This window comes from Anomaloglossus baeobatrachus, chromosome 10, assembly GCF_048569485.1.
Source record: "Anomaloglossus baeobatrachus isolate aAnoBae1 chromosome 10, aAnoBae1.hap1, whole genome shotgun sequence".
In the NCBI taxonomy this organism is placed as follows: domain Eukaryota; kingdom Metazoa; phylum Chordata; class Amphibia; order Anura; family Aromobatidae; genus Anomaloglossus; species Anomaloglossus baeobatrachus.
Window position 1 is genome coordinate 49,996,642 of NC_134362.1, and position 20,064 is coordinate 50,016,705.

At 44.0% G+C, this 20,064-nt stretch overlaps 1 protein-coding gene across 1 annotated transcript in view; it reads right to left on the reverse strand.

The window, feature by feature from the left end:
• Positions 1 to 20,064, reverse strand: part of PLCB3 (phospholipase C beta 3) — a 184,782-nt gene that overhangs the window by 81,760 nt on the left and 82,958 nt on the right. Inside the window, exons 3-8 of the mRNA XM_075326633.1 lie at positions 8,668 to 8,736; positions 4,452 to 4,592; positions 4,261 to 4,340; positions 4,076 to 4,129; positions 548 to 623; positions 7 to 107 (exon numbers count right to left, since the gene is read on the reverse strand). Coding sequence (XP_075182748.1) covers positions 7 to 107; positions 548 to 623; positions 4,076 to 4,129; positions 4,261 to 4,340; positions 4,452 to 4,592; positions 8,668 to 8,736 — 521 coding nt within the window. The remainder of the gene's footprint in view (positions 1 to 6; positions 108 to 547; positions 624 to 4,075; positions 4,130 to 4,260; positions 4,341 to 4,451; positions 4,593 to 8,667; positions 8,737 to 20,064) is intronic.

Below are 20,064 nucleotides of genomic sequence, written 5' to 3' on the forward strand. Positions count from 1 at the left end.
ACTTACAGCTCCAGTAAGATCTTATCAATGTCCGGGCGAAGACATAATTTATTTAGAAACCGCTCAAAAATGTCAAGTGTGAATTCTTCCGGCTTGATGGACTCACTCTAATAAAAGACATAAAGTGACATAAAGTGATCAATGTGTGAAAAAAAGAACATCAGTAGTAAAAAATTAGAGTAAGTACGAATCATCTCGGAGGATCCGATCCCGGGGCCAAGGTCGGTAATCTGTGGCCGGTGGATGGGAGCCCAGAGAACTGCCGCCCACCCCCTGCACTAGTACGGCATATGAATGTCCATGACTTTCTGTCAAGTCAATCATTCCCATCAACCTCAATAAATCACATTTCAATAGAATTCCTTTTGTTGATTTTAATAGTGAAACATGCACTGGAGTAATCAGTCCGATTTCACATGCAATTCCAAGACACAGTATTCCAAGAAAGCTATTTTAGGGACATTTTTTGCAACATCTGGAAAAAAACAAAACAAAACAAAAAACGAGTCCCTATGGCTTTTCATATGTATTCATCTTAATATCCTACCCTGTTAAAATTCAGCCCACAAGATTCCAGGGCCGTCTCCACTCGCTTCTTGTCTGCTGCAAACATCTTCAAGATACTAGAAAGGAACATGAGGAGCATGAATTATTAAAATGCAAAATTAAAGAACAAAAGAGAAATCTAAATCTGATGAATAAGTGGTGACCGTTATTTGCAGTCATCAGTTCTTCCAGACCGTTTTTGAAGGATCTCGGCAGGGTGGTTGTTCCAAACATCTTGGAAAACCGAGCACAGATCTTCTTGTGTAAATAGTTACATGAGCCACAGAAATTGGGATGCTTCATTGTGTACAGAAAGAAGACAGAGGAGACTAGTAAAAACTAATTATGTTAATGAGGTCACGGAAGGGAGGGACAAAAAAAACAAAACCCTGGGTGGCGTTGAGTTACATCCTCAATTGAGCCAGAATGTTGGTGCGCATGCCACGTGCCACAAGAGTTTGTCCACTAATAGATTCAGGACCTTCTTCCAGGATAGGTCATTAATATCACATTGACAGGAGTCCAATACACTGCAGCCCACCAATCAGCCGATACCAACTAAAGATCGGTCAGTATCATAGTAGTGGAAACCACCTGTGAAGAAAACCTCTCAGTATCTTGTACCCCTTCCTCCTCAAAATCATTTTTGTGACTGTTTAGCTCCTTAAAGGATAAGCTAGTCGATACCCTTATGATTCCAAAGTGATGTTCCAGCAACGAAAAATGGCATTTTAAAATTCATCTGGAAGTGCATTGAGGAGTAAAGATGCACTTACAGCTCCTCAGCCTTCGCTGTTTTTCTTACCTAGCAGTTAACCCAATCGATCCCTTTATAGTCCCAAAGTGCTGCTGCAACAGCGAGAAATCATGTTGCAAGGTTCATTCTGGAAATGCATTGGGGAGTAAAGATGCACTTACAGCTCCTCAGACTCGCACTGTTTTTCCTATCTACATCACCCCTCCACGGGCTGATTGATAGGTCAGTGAACCAGAACAAGTAACCCGGCAGTCAGGGGAAAGTGCTGCCAGGTAGGAAAACGGCGAAGGCAGAGGAGCTGTAAGTGCATCATCACTTCCAAAATGAACTTTACAACATGATTTCTTGCTGCTGCAGCAGAACTTTGGGGCCTTAAGGTGATCAATTGGGTTATCTTTTACATGACTGTGTAGCTCTTTAAGAGTTAACCCAATCGATCCTTTTATAGTCCCAAAGTGCTGCTGTAACAGCGAGAAATCATGTTGTAAGGTTGATTCTGGAAATGCATTTGGGAGTAAAGATGCACTTACAGCTGCTCAGACTCGTGCTGTTTTTCCTATCTGCCAGCACCCCCCATGGGCTGACTGATAGGTCAGTGAACCAGAAGAAGTAACTTGTCCATCAGGGTAAAGTGCTACTAGGTGGGAAAACCGGTGAAGGCAGAGGAGCTGTAAGTGCATCATCCCTTCCAAAATGAACTTTACAACATGGTTTCTTGCTGCTGCTGCTGCTGCAGCACTTTGGGGCCTTAAGGGGATTAATTGGGTTATCTTTTACATGACCCTGTAGCCCTTTAAGAGTTAACCCAATCGATCCCTTTATAGTCCCAAAGTGCTGCTGCAACAGGGAGAAATCATATTGTAAGGTTCATTCTAGAAATGCATTGGGGAGTAAAGATGCACTTACAGCTCCTCAGACTCGCGCTGTTTTTCCTATCTAACAGCACCCCTCACGGGCTGATAGATAAGTCAGTGAACCAGAACAAGTAACCCGGCAGTCAGGGGAAAGTGCTGTCAGGTAGGAAAAATGGTGGAGGGTAAGTAGCTGGAAGTGCATCATCACTCCCCAATGCACTTTACAAAATGATTTCTTGCTCTCGCAACAGCACTTTGGGGCCATAAGGGGATTGATTAGGTTATCCTTTACTGACTGTAGCCCTTTAAAAGATAATACAATCGATCCCTTTATGGCCTCAAAGTGCTGCAGTAACAGCGAGAAATCACGTTGTAAATTTCATTCTAGAAGTGCATTGGGAAGTAAAGATGCACTTACAGCTCCTCAGCCTCGCACTGTTGTTCCTATCTAGCAGCACCTTTCACAGGCTGATGGATATGTCAGCGTACCAGAACAATCAACCTGTCAGTTAGAGGAAAGTGCTGTCAGGTAGGAAAAACGGCAGAGGCAGAGGAGCTGTAAATGCATCATCACTCCCCACTGCACTCAGAATAAACTTTACAACATGATTTCTCGCTGCTGCTACAGAAGCACTTTGGGGCCATAAGAGGATTGATTGGGTTATCTTTAACATGACAGTGTAGCCCTTTAAAAGATAATCCAAGCACTCCCCTTATGGCCTCAAAGTGCTGCTGCAGCAGCGAGAAATCATGTTGTAAAGTTTATTCTGGAAGTGCATTGGGGAGTAGAGATGCACTTACAGCTCCTCAGCCTTGAGCTGTTTTTCCTACCTAGCAGCACCCTCCACGGGCTTATGTACAGGTGAGTGGACCAGAACAAAAAACCTGTCAGTCAGTCAGGGGAATGTGCTGCCAGGTAGGAAAAAATGGTGGAAAGTAAGGAGCTGTAAGTGCATCATCACTCTCCCACTGCACTTTACAAAATGATTTCTTGCTCTTGCAGCAGCACTTTGGGGCCATGAGGGGATAGATTAGGTTATCCTTTACTGACTGTGTAGCCTTTTAAAAGATAATCCAATCGATTCCCTTATGGCCCCAAAGTGCTGCTGCGACAGCGAGAAATCATGTTGTAAAGTTCATTCTGGAAATGCACTGGGGATTAAAGATGCACTTACAGCTCCCCAGCCTCGTGACATTTTTCCTACCTAGCAGCACCCTCCATGGGCTGATGGATACGTCAGTGGGTCAGTGGCCCAGAACAAGTAAACTGTCAAGTCCTGGGAAAGTGCTGTCAGAACGGAAAAACGGCGGAGGGTAAGAAGCTGTAAGTGCATCATCACTCCTCAATGCACTTCCAGAATGAACTATACAAATTGATTTCTTGCTGCTGCAGCACTTTGGGGCCATAAGGGGATGGATTCATTTATTTTTTAAACGCTACACAGTCATGTAAATGAGGGAATGAGTTTTCTGCCCCTATACAGGTGCCCATATGCCATCCACAATTGCTACTTTGTCTGACAACTCTCTATCCTGACTTTTCCATACACATTAAAGCTCTTTATTACAAGTTTTTTATTACCCTGCAGGTTCATAAAACAATTGAGAGGTGTTGCAAAAATACAGATTAAAGAGTTACAAACTCTCCCATTGGATCGTCAGAACGAGCTCACTGACAGATTCTCAGTTAACCCAGTCAATAGCCAGTGAAATGCAGAGGCTACAGAAGGCAAACGGTGGGAAATTTTTAATGAAACCCAATTACAAAAATGATTTTTAGCCAAAAATACATGCTTTTCAGAACTAGCAAAAAAAAAAAAAAAGTCCCCAAAAGGTGGATAATTCTTTTAATACGCCTGATCCTTACACACAGTAGAAAAATAATCTTTTTACGGAAGTATCAGGTTGTATCACTCACTTCTTCACTGGAATCCTTCCATCCTGATTGACCTGGAGCTTCAGTTTGGTGTATCTGAGATAAGAGGAGACAAAAGAATCATTGATATAAACCATCCGCTAATACGGCAGATAAAAGGAGGCAAATAAAGATGAATCACAGATGTGGCGCAGTGCGCGGAGCTCGGGAGAGGTGGGAGCGCTTACGCCTTTTGCAGGAATGTGTTCCGAGATGAATTTTGTGCTAGAATATTTGTTGCCAATTTGAAAAGTCCGTCCGTCCAAAGCTGAAAAATACAAAAACAGAATAAAAAACAAAATGTAGAAAAATAAAAATTGTTCAGTAACGCGGCCACAGGCACAGAACCATGCGCAGTGCAGTACCCGCAGCGCAGTACCTTAGCAGTGTCCTCCTGAACAGCCATAAAATTCAGGAAGTTGATATTAACAAGGTCACTCCCATACACCACGGTCACCAGTTTATCTTCAGGACGCTGCTCAGATCCTCCAAATCCTAAGATTTCTCTCATGCGAGAGTCCTGGAACAAAACATATAGTAATATTTGGGGGAAAATATCTTTACAGACACAGTTTTTTCTATCTCATAAGTGTAAATTAAAGTCAAAATAATTGCAGAAACTTTTATATGGAAATGCATGAACTGGCCCTGCAGTGAGCAGTGTGAGATCTCAGCAGGGAGGGGGCACCCTGAGGAGCTGCCAATCAGGATAGGAGGGCAGAGATCGAGTTTAAACTTTCAGTAAGTATTATGCAGGTTTTGTCACGTGAATTATCAAAAATAAGTACACCGGCCTCTTCAGGTCTACGTTTTTTAAACCCTGCTGAGCATAGGGATCAGATTAGAACGTCCCATCGGCCCCTCATTAATGGAGCTGAGCCTGCTCCATACTCAGCAGAAGTCGGCTGTGTTACATGGCTGGCATCTGCCAGCAACAGAAGTGACCTGACCAGCTCTGATTACTGCTGTAACTATTTAAATAAACATTGATATATATGTGTATATATGGCAAATCTGGAAACATTTTTTTCAGAAGTACAACAGCCTCATTGGTTCATAATGTATACAGTTTGCATTGAGAGATCTGGAAACATTTGTTCAAACGTCAAAGTAAGTACAACAACCCCATTGGTTCACATTTTATATAGTTTGTATTGTGAAATATGGAAACATTTTTTCAGAGTAAGTTCGACAGCCCCATTGATTCATAATTTATATCATTTGCATTGTGAAATTGGGAAACACTTTTTCAAAGGAAGTACAGCCCCATTGATTCATAATTTATATACTTTGAAAAATGTTTCTAGAGTTCAAAAAGCAAAGTACAACAGCCCCATTGGTTCATAATTTGAAGTTTGCATTGTGAAATCTAGAAACATTTTTTCAGAGAAAGTACAACAGTCCCATTGGTTCATAATTTATACAGTTTGCATTATGAAATCTAGAAACATTTTTCAGAGTAAGTACAACAGCCGCATTGGTTCATAATTTATACAGTTTGCATTGTGAAATCTGGAAACGTTTGTTCAAAGTAAGTACAACAGCCCCATTGGGTCTAAAAAAAAAAAAAAACATTTAATGGTGGATGAATTTTGTTTTGTGACATCTGATGATGGATTCTCCTTAAAAGGAACTAGTCAGCTGATTTATCAGAAATCGGATCTGTCGTTCCAGACATATTTTCGCATGGGCGGGGATGAGGTGAGCAGTGCGACTAGTCACAGATATGTACCTACTTGACCTTCTTTCTATGCACGTAGACTGACAGGTCTCTTCCTATGTGGGTGTATAGCGAAAGACCTTTAAGTCTAGGGGAGGGGAGAAACAGGCGGGGATCTGCCTCTTGGACTAGTCATACAAGTCACCTTGTCACTGGCCCAATATTTAAAGTAGATTTCCTCTGAAATGTTTCAGTGTTTTGGAGTAAAACTTAAGTGTCTAATGCCTCAGTCAGTGTTTTAGTTATGCTGCTCGGATTTGTGGCAGGTTGCCTTTAAATTTAGCCTCCTGAGATGTTTTACATTACACTGTTACTGCTGTAATACTACTGCTAAACAGCAGATGGCGCCAAAGCTCTGCAGAACAGCCCCAATACCCTCCATAATAAGTGGTTTCCTTATTGTGAAGCCTCCCTATTAAGAGCCTATTACGCAACGATCCTCACCGCCGCTTCCAGCTATTCATTATGTCAGCTATCTGCTTTATACACGTCTCTGCATTGACCTCATTGTATTTCACAGGCAAGTGTCGTTAGCATTGTACAAGTAGTATTAAAGGGGTTGTCCACCTTTGCAGACATTTATTTATTAAATGGAATTAAAATTATATTCAAAAGGTGGACAACCCCTTTAATCTCACTTTTTAGTTCATAGTGTACAGAACTCAGTTAAAAGGTAAAAGTTACTAAAACACACAAACCAATGACGAGGCGCACCTGTGCCAATGCGGAGTACTGTGGCTATCTATGCCGCCATTCATGCTCGCCCCACTTTCCCAGCAGGTGTAATGGGATCCATAGACATTAGATAACTCCAGTCCGGTGGGACTGTGGCGGCAAGATCGAGTAACCGTCTAATTGTCTATGGGAGTCTGTAGTCTCCGCTGCTCTCGGGTCTAAGACAAAGCTGAGCGATACCATGAAGCACATATCCGGCAGTGCCCTCCGATCAGTGTGAAGGAACGGATGTGTGCTTGGTGGTAAATTCTATCTAGATGTACCATTTCCCTAAAAAGACAGGTTTCAATTATCTAGTTTCTGTGTATTGATAAAGGAGGGTCCAGTATTTATATTTTGGTCCTGTAGCTTAGCCCAATATCGATTAATAACTTGAGAGGTAGTAGCACTTAGTTGGGTTCTTGCTAATGGAGATGTACCAATTACTGAGAGGTAGTAGTACTTAGTTGGGTTCTTGCTACTAGGGTTATATCAATAACTGAGAGGTAGCAGCACTCTTTTGGGTTCTTACTATTGGAGATGTACCAGTTACTAAGAAGAGTAGCACTCAGTTGGGTTCTTGCTTGTGGAGTTGTACCAATTACTGAGAGGTAGCAGCATTCAGTTGAGTTCTTACTATTGGAGATGTACCAGTTACTAAGAAGAGTAGCACTCAGTTGGGCTCTTGCTTGTGGAGTTGTACCAATTACTGAGAGGTAGCAGCACTAAGTTGGGTTCTTGCTAATGGGGTTTTATCAATAACAGAGGTAGCAGCACTCTGTTGGGTTCTTGCTAATGGAGTTGTACCAGTTACTAAGAGGAGTAGTACTCAGTTGGGTTCTTGCTTGTGGAGTTGTACCAATTTCTGAGAGGTAGCAGCACTCAGTTGGGGACTTCCTAATGGTGATGTACCAATTACTGAGAGGTAGTAGCACTCAGTTGGGTTCTTACTATTGGAGATGTACCAGTTACTAAGAGGAGTAGCACTCAGTTGGGTTCTTGCTTGTGGAGTTATACCAATTACTGAGAGGTAGCAGCACTCAGTTGGGGACTTCCTAATGGTGATGTACCAATTACTGAGAGGTAGTAGCACTTAGTTGGGTTCTTGCTAATGGGGTTTTATCAATAACTGAGAGGTAGTAGCACTCAGTTGGGTTCTTGCTAACGGAGTTGTACCAATTACTGAGAGGTAGCAGCATTCAGTTGGGTTCTTACTATTGGAGATGTACCAATTACTAAGAAGAGTAGCACTCAGTTGGGCTCTTGCTTGTGGAGTTGTACCAATTACTGAGAGGTAGCAGCGAGTTGGTTCTTGCTTATGGAGATGTACCAATTACTGAGAGGTAGTAGCACTCAGTTGGGTTCTTGCAAATGGAGTTGTACAAATTACTGAGAAGTAACAGCACTCAGTTGGGTTCTTACTATTGGAGATGTACCAATTACTATCGGATATCATATCGGATATCAACTTATTAGGCAAAATCATGAGCCCCCTTGAAAAATAGATGAAGGACGGATGGTAGCGTCATGTTTTTCTCATTCTAACCTTTAAATAAAGGGTTAAACCTATTAGATGCCTATTGGACCAATGATGCTTTGGCCGACAGCCATCTCCACCGGCTCTCCCATACCCGTGAGTGCTAGTTTGGCCACATGCTCCTTCGTTCTCTAGGAGAGCCGGCAGCTTACACGTTGATTGGCGACTTATCCCTGAATATATAATGCGATCGGCAGACCGAACTCGGACGTGCCCGATCGACATCTTCCCTGACAATCAATTGGTCGGCGCCCCATACCCAAGCCTGTCGATATTGGAGGCCTTTACTCCCAATATAGTAAGTTAACCCCTGTCTACAAAATAGGGAATAACTTACTGAGGTTGGACCACATCCATCACAAAAACTGGGCCTAGTGTTGAAAAAAGTGGAGTTAAGCACCATTCATTGTCTATGGGACAGACTTGCTCCAACAGCTCTATAGATGATGAGCATATACCCCTCCACTCTACTCAAGATGGCGGCTCTGCAGAGTCGGGGTCCAACAGTCTTGTCCTAGGGGGTCCCACGATCTGAGACTTATCCTCTATTTTAGGGATTTCCATCTTTGGTGATTGTGTCGCCCTGCTGGGGCCATTGGCATTGTATTAGTACACTATCCTTACCTTTGGAATTTTGGCGTATTTCCCCGTCCGAGTGTCTCTTATTAGGGTGATATCTAGAATATCAACTTCCTGTGAGGGGTAAAAAAAAAAAAAAAAAAAAAAAAAAAAAAAGACAAAAAGATTAGAAAGAAACAAGAAATCTCCTCCATAAATCACAGATAAGTCCGGTATCATCACATGCTCCGCGCTGCATGACGTGTCCTACTATAGATAAATCCGACATCCAGATAAGTAGAAGTCTCATGTCTCCCTTGTGCCTCCCTCGCCCCCTCCAAGGAAATTGGCCAAGAAGCTGAGACCCAAGATGGGCACTAAATTATGAACATACAGTTAGGTCCAGAAATCTTTGGACAGTGACACAATTTTCGCGAGTTGGGCTCTGCATGCCACCACATTGGATTTGAAATGAAACCTCTACAACAGAATTCAAGTGTAGATTGTAACGTTTAATTTGAAGGTTTGAACAAAAATATCTGATAGAAATTGCAGGAATTGTACACATTTCTTTACAAACACTCCACATTTTAGGAGGTCAAAAGTAATTGGACAAATAAACCAAATCCCAAAAAAATATTTTTATTTTCAATATTTTGTTGCGAATCCTTTGGAGGCAATCACTGCCTTAAGTCTGGAACCCATGGACATCACCAAACGCTGGGTTTCCTCCTTCTTAATGCTTTGCCCGGCCTTTACAGCCGCAGCTTTCAGGTCTTGCTTGTTTGTGGGTCTTTCCGTCTTAAGTCTGGATTTGAGCAAGTGAAATGCATGCTCAATTGGGTTAAGATCTGGTGATTGACTTGGCCATTGCAGAATGTTCCACTTTTTTTGCACTCATGAACTCCTGGGTAGCTTTGGCTGTATGCTTGGGGTTATTGTCCATCTGTACTATGAAGCGCCGTCCGATCAACTTTGCGGCATTTGGCTGAATCTGGGCTGAAAGTATATCCCGGTACACTTCAGAATTCATCCGGCTACTCTTGGCTGCTGTTATGTCATCAATAAACACAAGTGACCCAGTGCCATTGAAAGCCATGCATGCCCATGCCATCACGTTGCCTCCACCATGTTTTACAGAGGATGTGGTGTGCCTTGGATCATGTGCCGTTCCCTTTCTTCTCCAAAATTTTTTCTTCCCATCATTCTGGTACAGGTTGATCTTTGTCTCATCTGTCCATAGAATACTTTTCCAAAACTAAGCTGGCTTCATCAGGTGTTTTTCAGCAAATTTAACTCTGGCCTGTCTATTTTTGGAATTGATGAATGGTTTGCATCTAGATGTGAACCCTTTGTATTTACTTTCATGGAGTCTTCTCTTTACTGTTGACGTAGAGACAGATACACCTACTTCACTGAGAGTGTTCTGGACTTCAGTTGATGTTGTGAACGGGTTCTTCTTCACCAAAGAAAGTATGCGGCGATCATCCACCACTGTTGTCATCCGTGGACGCCCAGGCCTTTTTGAGTTCCCAAGCTCACCAGTCAATTCCTTTTTTCTCAGAATGTACCCGACTGTTGATTTTGCTACTCCAAGCATGTCTGCTATCTCTCTGATGGATTTTTTCTTTTTTTTCAGCCTCAGGATGTTCTGCTTCACCTCAATTGAGAGTTCCTTAGACCGCATATTGTCTGGTCACAGCAACAGCTTCCAAATGCAAAACCACACACCTGTAATCAACCCCAGACCTTTTAACTACTTCATTGATTACAGGTTAACGAGGGAGACGCCTTCAGAGTTAATTGCAGCCCTTAAGAGTCCCTTGTCCAATTACTTTTGGTCCCTTGAAAAAGAGGAGGCTATGCATTACAGAGCTATGATTCCTAAACCCTTTCTCCGATTTGGATGTGAAAACTCTCATATTGCAGCTAGGAGTGTGCACTTTCAGCCCATATTATATATATAATTGTATTTCTGAACATGTTTTTGTAAACAGCTAAAATAACAAAACTTGTGTCACTGTCCAAATATTTCTGGACCTAACTGTAAGTAACCATTAAACCGCCCGCAGAAACCATCTACACAACCAGTATGGCTTAAGGCTGCTTTACACCAGGCAATCTATCGTGCGATAGATCGTCGGGGTCACGGTTTTTGTGACGCACATCCGGCATCGCTGGGGATACCGGCCTGTGTGACACCTCCTAGCGACGCAGTATCGCTCACAAATCGTGAGTCGGGTACTGCTCGTTAGGTTCCATAATATCGGTTGATTTAGTTGACCATCGTTTCCGTGGTAGCACACGCCGCTCCGTGTGACACCACGGGAACGATGAGCAACTCACCTGCCTCCCGCGGCCGCCGCCGGCTCTATGTGGAAGGAAGGAGGTGGGCGGGATGTTTACATCCCGCTCATCTCCGTACCTCCGCTTCCATTGGCCGGCGGCCGTGTGACGTCGCTGTGACGCCGAACGTCCCTCCCACTCCAGGAAGTGGACGTTCGCCGCCCACAGCGAGGTCGCACGAGAGGTAAGTATGTGTGACGGGGGTTACTGACTTTGTGCGACACGGGCAGCGATTTGCCCGTGACGCAGAAAGGACGGGGGCGGGTACGATCGATTGTGAAATCGCACAATCGGTCGTACCGTGTAAAGCAGGCTTAAGTGTCCATGGTTTAATACCAACATATAAAATTGGTGGATAGATCGTCCATGGTGGCCGGGTGGATCTGCACCCTGGCACTTGGGTGCACATAAGTGACAATAATGGGGAATAAGGATGCATACTACCGGAAATGTTGCAATAATAGATGAAGACTGTAGGATTGACGTGAACAAAATGGGAAGAGTATAGAGTAACGAGATGGATGATGGACAGAAGTCACAGACTAGATAGTGGCCACATCGGCCATGGCACTGCTCATCTTGGAAACAAAGGAGAGGCACATGGCTTGTAGGCATGAAATAGTTAGCAGATGTCTGGTATTAACAATGGAAGGGGCTGTTTAGTTTAGAAAAACCCACTACCAAATATCCCAAGACCCCCGCTAGTGTGTCCGATTCAATGAATGATAACTTGGCTACAGTGGTGTAATACAGACTCATGGCCGCACTCTGTAGATAGCAGATGGATGACAGCTAGTCCTCATGGCCCCTCCATACACATGTTCTTTGTAAGGAGAGGGAGGAAAAGACCCCCATGCACAAATGCAAATTAGATGAAAGGGGTATTCCCATCTCCAAGATCCTATCCCAATATATAGTAGGTGTAATAATAATAATAATATTAGCAAATACCTCCACTTAAAAATGTAGTATAGCGCTTACCGCATGTGCAGGGCATTGCAGGAGCTTAGATATCCATGGTTATGACCACGAGCAACTAGCTAAGCAACTGTAAAAGGGGGCTTTACACGGTAGCGATATCGCTAGCAATTTGTAGCGATAGCGACCGTGTAAGTACCCGCCCCCGTCGCGCATGCGATTGTTTGTGATCGCTGCCGTAACGAACATTATCGCTACGGCAGCGTCACACATACTTACCTGGTCGTCGTCGTCGTCGCTGTGACTGCCGAACAATCTGTCCTTCAAGGGGGAGGGACGTTCGGCATCACAGCGACGTCACCGCAACGTCACTAAGTGGCCGGCCAATCAAAGGGGAGGGGCGGAGATGAGCAGGACGTAACATCCCGCCCACCTTCTTCCTTCCGCATTGTGGCCGGCGGCAGGTAAGGAGATGTTCCTCGCTTCTGCGGTGTCACACACAGCGATGTGTGCTGCCGCATGAGCGATGAACCACCTGCATAAACAACCCTTACCGATTTTTGAGTTTGGGACGACCTCTCCAATGTGAACGATTTTCACCATTTTTGAGGTCGCTTAAGGTCGCTGGTCAGCGTCACACGCTGCGATATCGTTAATGACGCCGGATGTGCGTCACGAACAACGTGACCCCGACGATAAAACATTAACGATATCGTAGCGTGTAAAGCCCCCTTAAGTATATGCGTGGTTGTAACCATGGATACTTAGATGGGCTTTACACATTGTGACATCGCTTCCGAAATATCGTTGGGGTCACGTCGTTAGTGACGCACATCTGGCGCCGGTAGCGACATTGCAACGTGTAAATCCTAGGTGCGACGATAAATGATCGCAAAAGCGTTGAAAATCGGTGATCTGTGTAGCGTCGTTCATTTCCATAATGTCGGGTCGACCGCACGTACGATGTTGTTTGTCATTCCTGCAGCTCCACACATCGCTGTGTGTGACACCGCAGGAGCGACAAACATCTCCTTACCTGCGTCCACCGGCAATGAGGAAGGAAGGAGGTGGGCGGGATGTTATGTCCCGCTCATCTCCGCCCCTCCGCTTCTATTGGCCGGCCGATTAGTGACGTCGCTGTGACGCCGAACGCACCTCCCCCTTGAAAGAAAGATAGTTCGGCGGTCACAGCGACGTCGCCGAGCAGGTATGTGCGTGTGAAGCTGCTGTAGCGATAATGTTCGCTACGGCAGCAAGCACAAGATATCGCATGTACTATCGCGCTCGGCATCGCCTGTATATATACTGTATGTGTATATGTATATATATTTACCCAAAAGAGGCCCTAGCATGATCATGATTTCAGAGGATTTTTGGATAATGCTTGAATTATAAGCCCTCCTCCAAAAATATGCCCCAATTACAATCAGTGCCGGCATTAGTGGTAGTCAAACTTTCTCAGGACCCCTACTCTCATAGGGACCCCAACATTTGTATTCCGAGGTGGTGTTTAAGGACCTTTGATGACTTCACAGTCATGTGACCAAAGGTCTCTTAATTGCAAGAGCCCAAAAGAACTGGAGACAGACTAGCATTAGAGTGAAGGGAGAGCAAGCTGGGCAATGTCATAGGGCCCGCACTCTCCCAGGGGACCCAGTGTTTATATCCTGATGATAAAACTGCTTAAGGACCTTTTGGACATGGGTGTCATGTGACCAAAGGTCTCTTAATTACAGGAGTGTAAAGCTGAAGAGGAAACAGGTAGGTGTGTGTATAGAGAGATAGATGGATACATCTGTTACACACAGGGTTTGGAGAGTTATGTTGATGTTCCTGAATGCAATATGATTATATTTGAATAAATGTTGTTGTTTTTTTTGTTCAAGAATAAATGTGGAAAAAAATAAGACGACCCCTGAAAATAAGCCCTAGCCCATTTGTCGGAGCAAAAAAAATAATACTTTTAAAAAAAAAAATTATATATATATATATGTATACAGACACGCATACATACATGCATACATACACACACATATATTTTTTTTTTATATATATTTTATATATACATTTTAGTTGGATTTTTCTCTTCTATGTATAGGTAACTTGCATTTGTTCATTCTTACTACTTCATTTTGCTGAACAGGAATTTAATAATATAAGCAGAAATGCGACCGTAGTGCTTTTTAGATAGATCTGTCCTGCCAATTCCTTGGTTGGGGCTTGGAGTTACTTTTTGCACTTATTGAGCCAGAATTAGATGTCGTATTGAAGGGTAGAAGCAGAAGGGAATGAAGGCGCAGATCTGACAGCTGTCACTCTTCCAGTGAAAGTAAGCTGATGCATCATCCCCCAACAATATACTGTGCGCGTGTGTGTGTATATATGTATATATATATATATATATATATATATATATATATATATATATATATATATATATATATATATATATATATATATATATATATATATATATATATACACATATACACATACACACACGCATACATACATGCATACATACACACACATTTTTTTATTTATATATATATATATATATATATATATATACATACATACATATATATACATATATAAATATATATATATATATATATATATATATATATATATATATTTTTTTTTTTTTTACATATTATATATATATATATATATATATATATATTATAATGTCTATATAAGAAAATAAGAGAATAATAAGAGTAATATAGGACCCTATGTCTGTCTATATAAAAAAAACCTCATTAGGATTTCTATGTGGTTTTTCATCCCATTACATTACAGTTAAACAAAAAAAAAGTGGTTACAAAGGAACGATGGAAAAGGCAAAATGCAAGTTCAAAAGGATTGCAAAAAGTAATAGCAAAAACCTCTGTGGGTGAGTGTATATATGCAAACTCATCCGCACGAAAAGTACGAGCGCACTCCCACCATCCCTACAATCTGGTATATTTCGGATTGTCTACACATTCTCCGGGTTTGGTTAGGGAAACAGCATTATCTCAACAGAGAGCGGGGGAATAGAGACAGAATATAAAAAAATGTAGGGGGGCGTGTCCTGGCTATGAAGGAGTGAGGACGTGACTTGTCTTAGCTCCTGCCACTGGACTTTATAACTGATGATCCACGCAACTGAGGACTCTGCAACACAGGCTATGCAGCGGAGGAGACGAGGGAGATCCCAGGGGTGCAGCAGCAGAGCTTCACAATCGGAGGAGAGAGGGATCAAGCACTTTTTATCCAGGCCGGGGCAGAGAGAAGCTTCACAGGTGGCACCCAAGATGGCTGCTAAGGCTACACACGAGGGGAGCTCAGCGTGCAGCAGTGAGATGGCAGCTATGGAGATGCAGGGAAAGGCTCAGCAGCTGACGGGACTGAGAGGAGAGACCACCCGGAGTGAAGAGGAGATACAGAAGATAAGGCCAGACAGCACAAGATTACAGGTACAGGGGAAACCCGGAGTGAGAAGCACGGGGGAAGTGCCTGCTGATACAAACAGTAGCCCTGAAGCCTGGAGGCCTCTGGAGGGGGAAGTAACGTCCTCTCTTATAACACACATGCAGGAGTGTGAGGAATTTCAGGAGGGGGGACACTGCACTGCAAATGAGTTACAGGTCCCTGACAGAAGTGAGACTGTACCCAGGGAGAAGCACAACATAAATCTAAAGTTACCAGATGCAGACAAGCATGCAGGGTCTGGGCCAGCCATAACAACAACACAAGAGTCAGGAGTTCTGACAGAGCTTAATGAGATGCGGGCACGTTTCTCAGCTATACCCACCAGGGAAGATATGGAGGCATATATAACCAGGCTGGAGCAGGCGTACCGCACAGAGCTGTCAGCCCTGAAGGGGGAGGTGGAGAGAGTGGACACCCAGAGTCAAGTGCAGGCAGCTAAAATTCAGAATATGGAGGACACTTCACAGGCCCACGGGGCACTATTAGAACAACACTCCCGCCAAATACAATACGTGGTTGAAGCAATGGATGATGCTGAAAATAGGGGCCGAAGAAACAATCTCAGAGTGCGCGGCCTGCCTGAGTCTGTCGAGTCCAAGGACTTACATGGTACCCTTCAAGTGATCTTCAATAATATTCTGGGTGAACCATCAAGCCAACCCCTGGAATTGGATAGAGCGCATAGAGCGTTGGGCCCCAAACCAGCCCAGAACGACCGACCTCGGGATGTGATCTGTAGGGTCCACCGCTATGTTATTAAGGAGGCCATTCTGTTTAAGCTCCGCAGTGGAGTATCACCATCGTATGAGGGGAGCCAAATCCAGATTCTACAAGATCTATCCCGTTTTACCTTACAAAGGAGAAGAGCTCTTAAACCTCTGCTGGACATTCTCCGCTCATACGAGTTTCCATATAGCTGGGGGTTCCCCTTCCGCCTGCTGGTTCGGCACGCGGGACGAATGCATGTTCTTCGGTCTCCGGCGGATTTACCCTCGTTCACCGCGGCCTTGGACATTCCATTAGTGCCTATAGAGGACTGGCCGGACTTTCCAATGGGGGGGGGAGTCACCGTCCCAGCCGGTGATCGGATGCGTGGCTCTCATAGAGAAAGAGGAGGGAGGCCGGTCTGATGTATAAGAGAATGGTGGATTAAATTGTTCTAGTATGTTTTTGGTTATAGGATCACAGTACGATGGAGTCTATCCTCTGGTCCTGATGGGAATTTCGCGTTGTGGGGTTATTGTATCGCCCTGGACAGGGGGGTGGGGGGTTCCCTCCTTCCATCCTGGGTGTAATGGGGGGCGCCCCTCAACATTATAAGGTACAATACCCTCTCAAAGCCCCTTCTCCCTTCTTTATACAGAGCTTTAGTTGCAAATCAAAATATATATAGTTAAAAGCTGTTTTTTAGTCCAGGGCAGGGGGCTCCTTTGTGGAAAGTTCCCTCCCTGATTGGGATAACACGCCACAGGGTAGTGGCGTAGGATTAACATCCCTGGTATATAGAGATTCTTATTTTTCTGCATTTACCTCTAGTCTATTTGACCAAGTATAAGGGTCACGTTACGACCCTACAGGCAAGAGGTGCTTTGACCTTTTTGCCTACGGTACTCTCTCTTTGTTTGTAGTTTCCTTCATATACTTAATCCTTCTACCCCCCCTCCTTTTTTTTTTTTTTCTCTCCCCCTCTCCTAACCTTCTCTATTCTCTCCACCCACACCTCTCTTCCCATCCCCATCTTCCCGGTTCCTCACCGTTCCTCCTCCTCAGAATGACGCAGATTACCTTTGGCTCATTGAATGTGAGAGGCCTCAATGTCCCGCAAAAACGGTCTCAGGTATTCTTTGACATGCATAAGAAACGAGTCCATATATTATTGATTCAGGAAACACATTTCAAAACTGGTCACCTCCCTAACTTTAAAGACAGATATTACACCAAATGGGTCCATAGCACCAACCCAGAGTCAAAATCAAAAGGGGTGTCTATAGGCATCCATAAAGCCCTGGTGCACACGGTTCTGGACACGAGAGTGGACACTGAGGGAAGATTCATTTTTCTGAAAATTAATGTTAATTCATCTATCTTTACCATTGTCAATTGGTATTTACCAAACAGAGATCCGGCGACGTCCTGCTCCTCTCTCCTGTCATCATTGGATGAATTCGCAGAAGGGACCGTGATCGTGGGTGGCGATTTAAACTTCACTTTGGACCCTAAGGTAGATACAACTTCGGGACACAATTTTCTCTCTCTCAGAAAGCTAACAAAAGTTAAACGCTCAATACAAGAGCTTCGATTGGTAGATGTGTGGAGAACGTTACACCCAGTGGAGCGTGACTACACATACTTCTCCCCGGCTCACTCCTCGTACAGCCGCATAGACCTGTTTCTTGTGAGCCAAAAGGCTCTGACTTGGCAGATACAGGCCTCTATAGGCAGTATATCCTGGTCTGACCACGCTCCTATATTCCTGAGCCTTACTATCCCAGATGGGGCAGGGAGGCCGTGGTCTTGGCGGCTGAACGATAGTCTGCTTGGGGATCAGGGGTGCATGAAGGATCTACAGAACACGATTGATGAATTTTTAGAAATACACTCAGAAGACCCCACAGCCCTTCCCGTGCAGTGGGAGGCACTTAAATGTGTGTTGAGAGGGGTTTTGATCAAACATGGGGCTAGGCTTAAGAGAGAGAGAGCCCAAACCATTTTGTCCCTACTTCAGAATATTTCAGATCTGGAAAGGGCCCATAAGAAGACATTATCACCTTTGACACTGGCGGAGCTAGTCAAAAATAGAGAGGAGCTTAAATCGATTCTCGACCGACAGTATGAGCGACATAGGACTAGAATAAAAAGATTCCTCTATGAGTATGCAGATAAATGTGGTAGACCACTAGCTAGGATTCTACACCCTAGGGGAGACCCCAGCCACATTCCCATGATTAAACAAGCAGACGGCTCTTCGACTCAGAACCCAACTCTCATCGCGGAACAGTTCCAAAAGTATTATAGAGACCTATATAACATAAAGGGCAAATTTGGAGACATGCCACATGACGCATTAGAAAATAAAATAAACGACTACGTATCCAGAACGGCCCTACCGGTTATACCCAGTGCTGAGATTGAAAATTTAGAGACGGACTTTACAGAAGCAGAAGTGGCATCTATCATTAAAGAATCTCCCTCAGGCAAAAGTCCGGGTCCAGATGGGTTCACCCCTAAATTTTATAAAATATTCCAAACTCAGCTATCCCCGTTCTTGACTAAAGTATTTAATTCCATCTCAGAAAATTCCCAATGGGTGGCGCAATCTCTCGAAGCCCATATATGTGTTATCCCCAAACCGGGGAAGGATCACATGTTAGTTACAAATTACAGACCCATTTCACTGATCAATCTAGACCTAAAACTTTTTTCCAAAGCCTTAGCCAACAGACTTGCTCCTTCCTTGCCCGGGATAATACACACAGATCAAGTGGGGTTCGTACAAGGTCGGGAGGCGCGTGACAATACCAACAAACTGTTCCTCCTGATGACCCGGTCGAGGGCTCATTCTCTTCCCATGTGTTTACTCTCAGTGGATGCGGAGAAGGCCTTTGACCGGGTCAGTTGGAATTTCATGATGGCCGCTCTAAAGCAGGTGGGTTTGGGCAACAAATTTTTAGATAGGATTGCGTCCCTTTATTCGAGACCCTCAGCAAAAGTTAGGACGAATGGGTTTCTGTCGTCATCGTTTCAGGTCCACAATGGAACAAGGCAAGGATGTCCATTGTCACCTCTGCTCTACGTCATTGTCATGGAGCATCTAGCGGTCGCCATAAGAAATAATGCTAGTATCCATGGGATAGAGGCCGGGGGAGGGAATCGCAAGTTAGCTTTATTTGCTGACGACCTTCTCATGTTTATTTCCCAGCCACACATATCCTTCCCGTCTTTGCTCAAAGAGTTCGAGGAGTTTGGTAACTTAAGTAATTTTAAAGTGAACTTCTCTAAATCAGAGGCTATGAATGTGACCCTGTCGGCGGAAGATCTAGCCCGTACAACCCAAAATTTTCCCTTTAAGTGGCAACCGTCAGCTATAAAATATCTGGGGGTAGTTGTACCTCGGGATCCAACAAAAATTATGCATCATAATTTTCTACCCCTGTTAGAGAGGACAATTAGGGATTTAAAGAAGTACGACAAAAAAAGACTATCGTGGTTTGGGCGTATCAACGCTATTAAAATGGATGTTCTTCCTAGGTTTCTTTTCTTGTTCCAAACGGTACCTATTCACCTGCCGGGGAGTTACTTTTCCAAAATTCGGACGGCTTTGTCAAGGTTCGTTTGGGGGAATAGGAGACCTCGGACAAGCATAAAAACTCTTACCAGACACAAAAATAATGGAGGGGCAGGGCTCCCAAATTTCCAGTTATACTACAGGGCAACTATTCTAACGAGGATAATGGATTGGCACTTCCATAGGAACTCGAAACAATGGGTCGCGATCGAACAGGACGGATTGGGAGTCCCTTTGCACTTCCTCTCATGGATGGGAAAGGAGAGTAGGTCACAGATAGAGAAGGGAATGGAGTTTATTTGGACAGTGATGGGGACGTGGGACGGTGAGGTTAAGAGGGGTTCTCTCTCACAGGGGAGGGGTCCACTTACCCCCCTCTTTGGCAACCAGGAGTTCCCTCCGGGGCTTCATTCCAATAAATTTCTGGGATATAC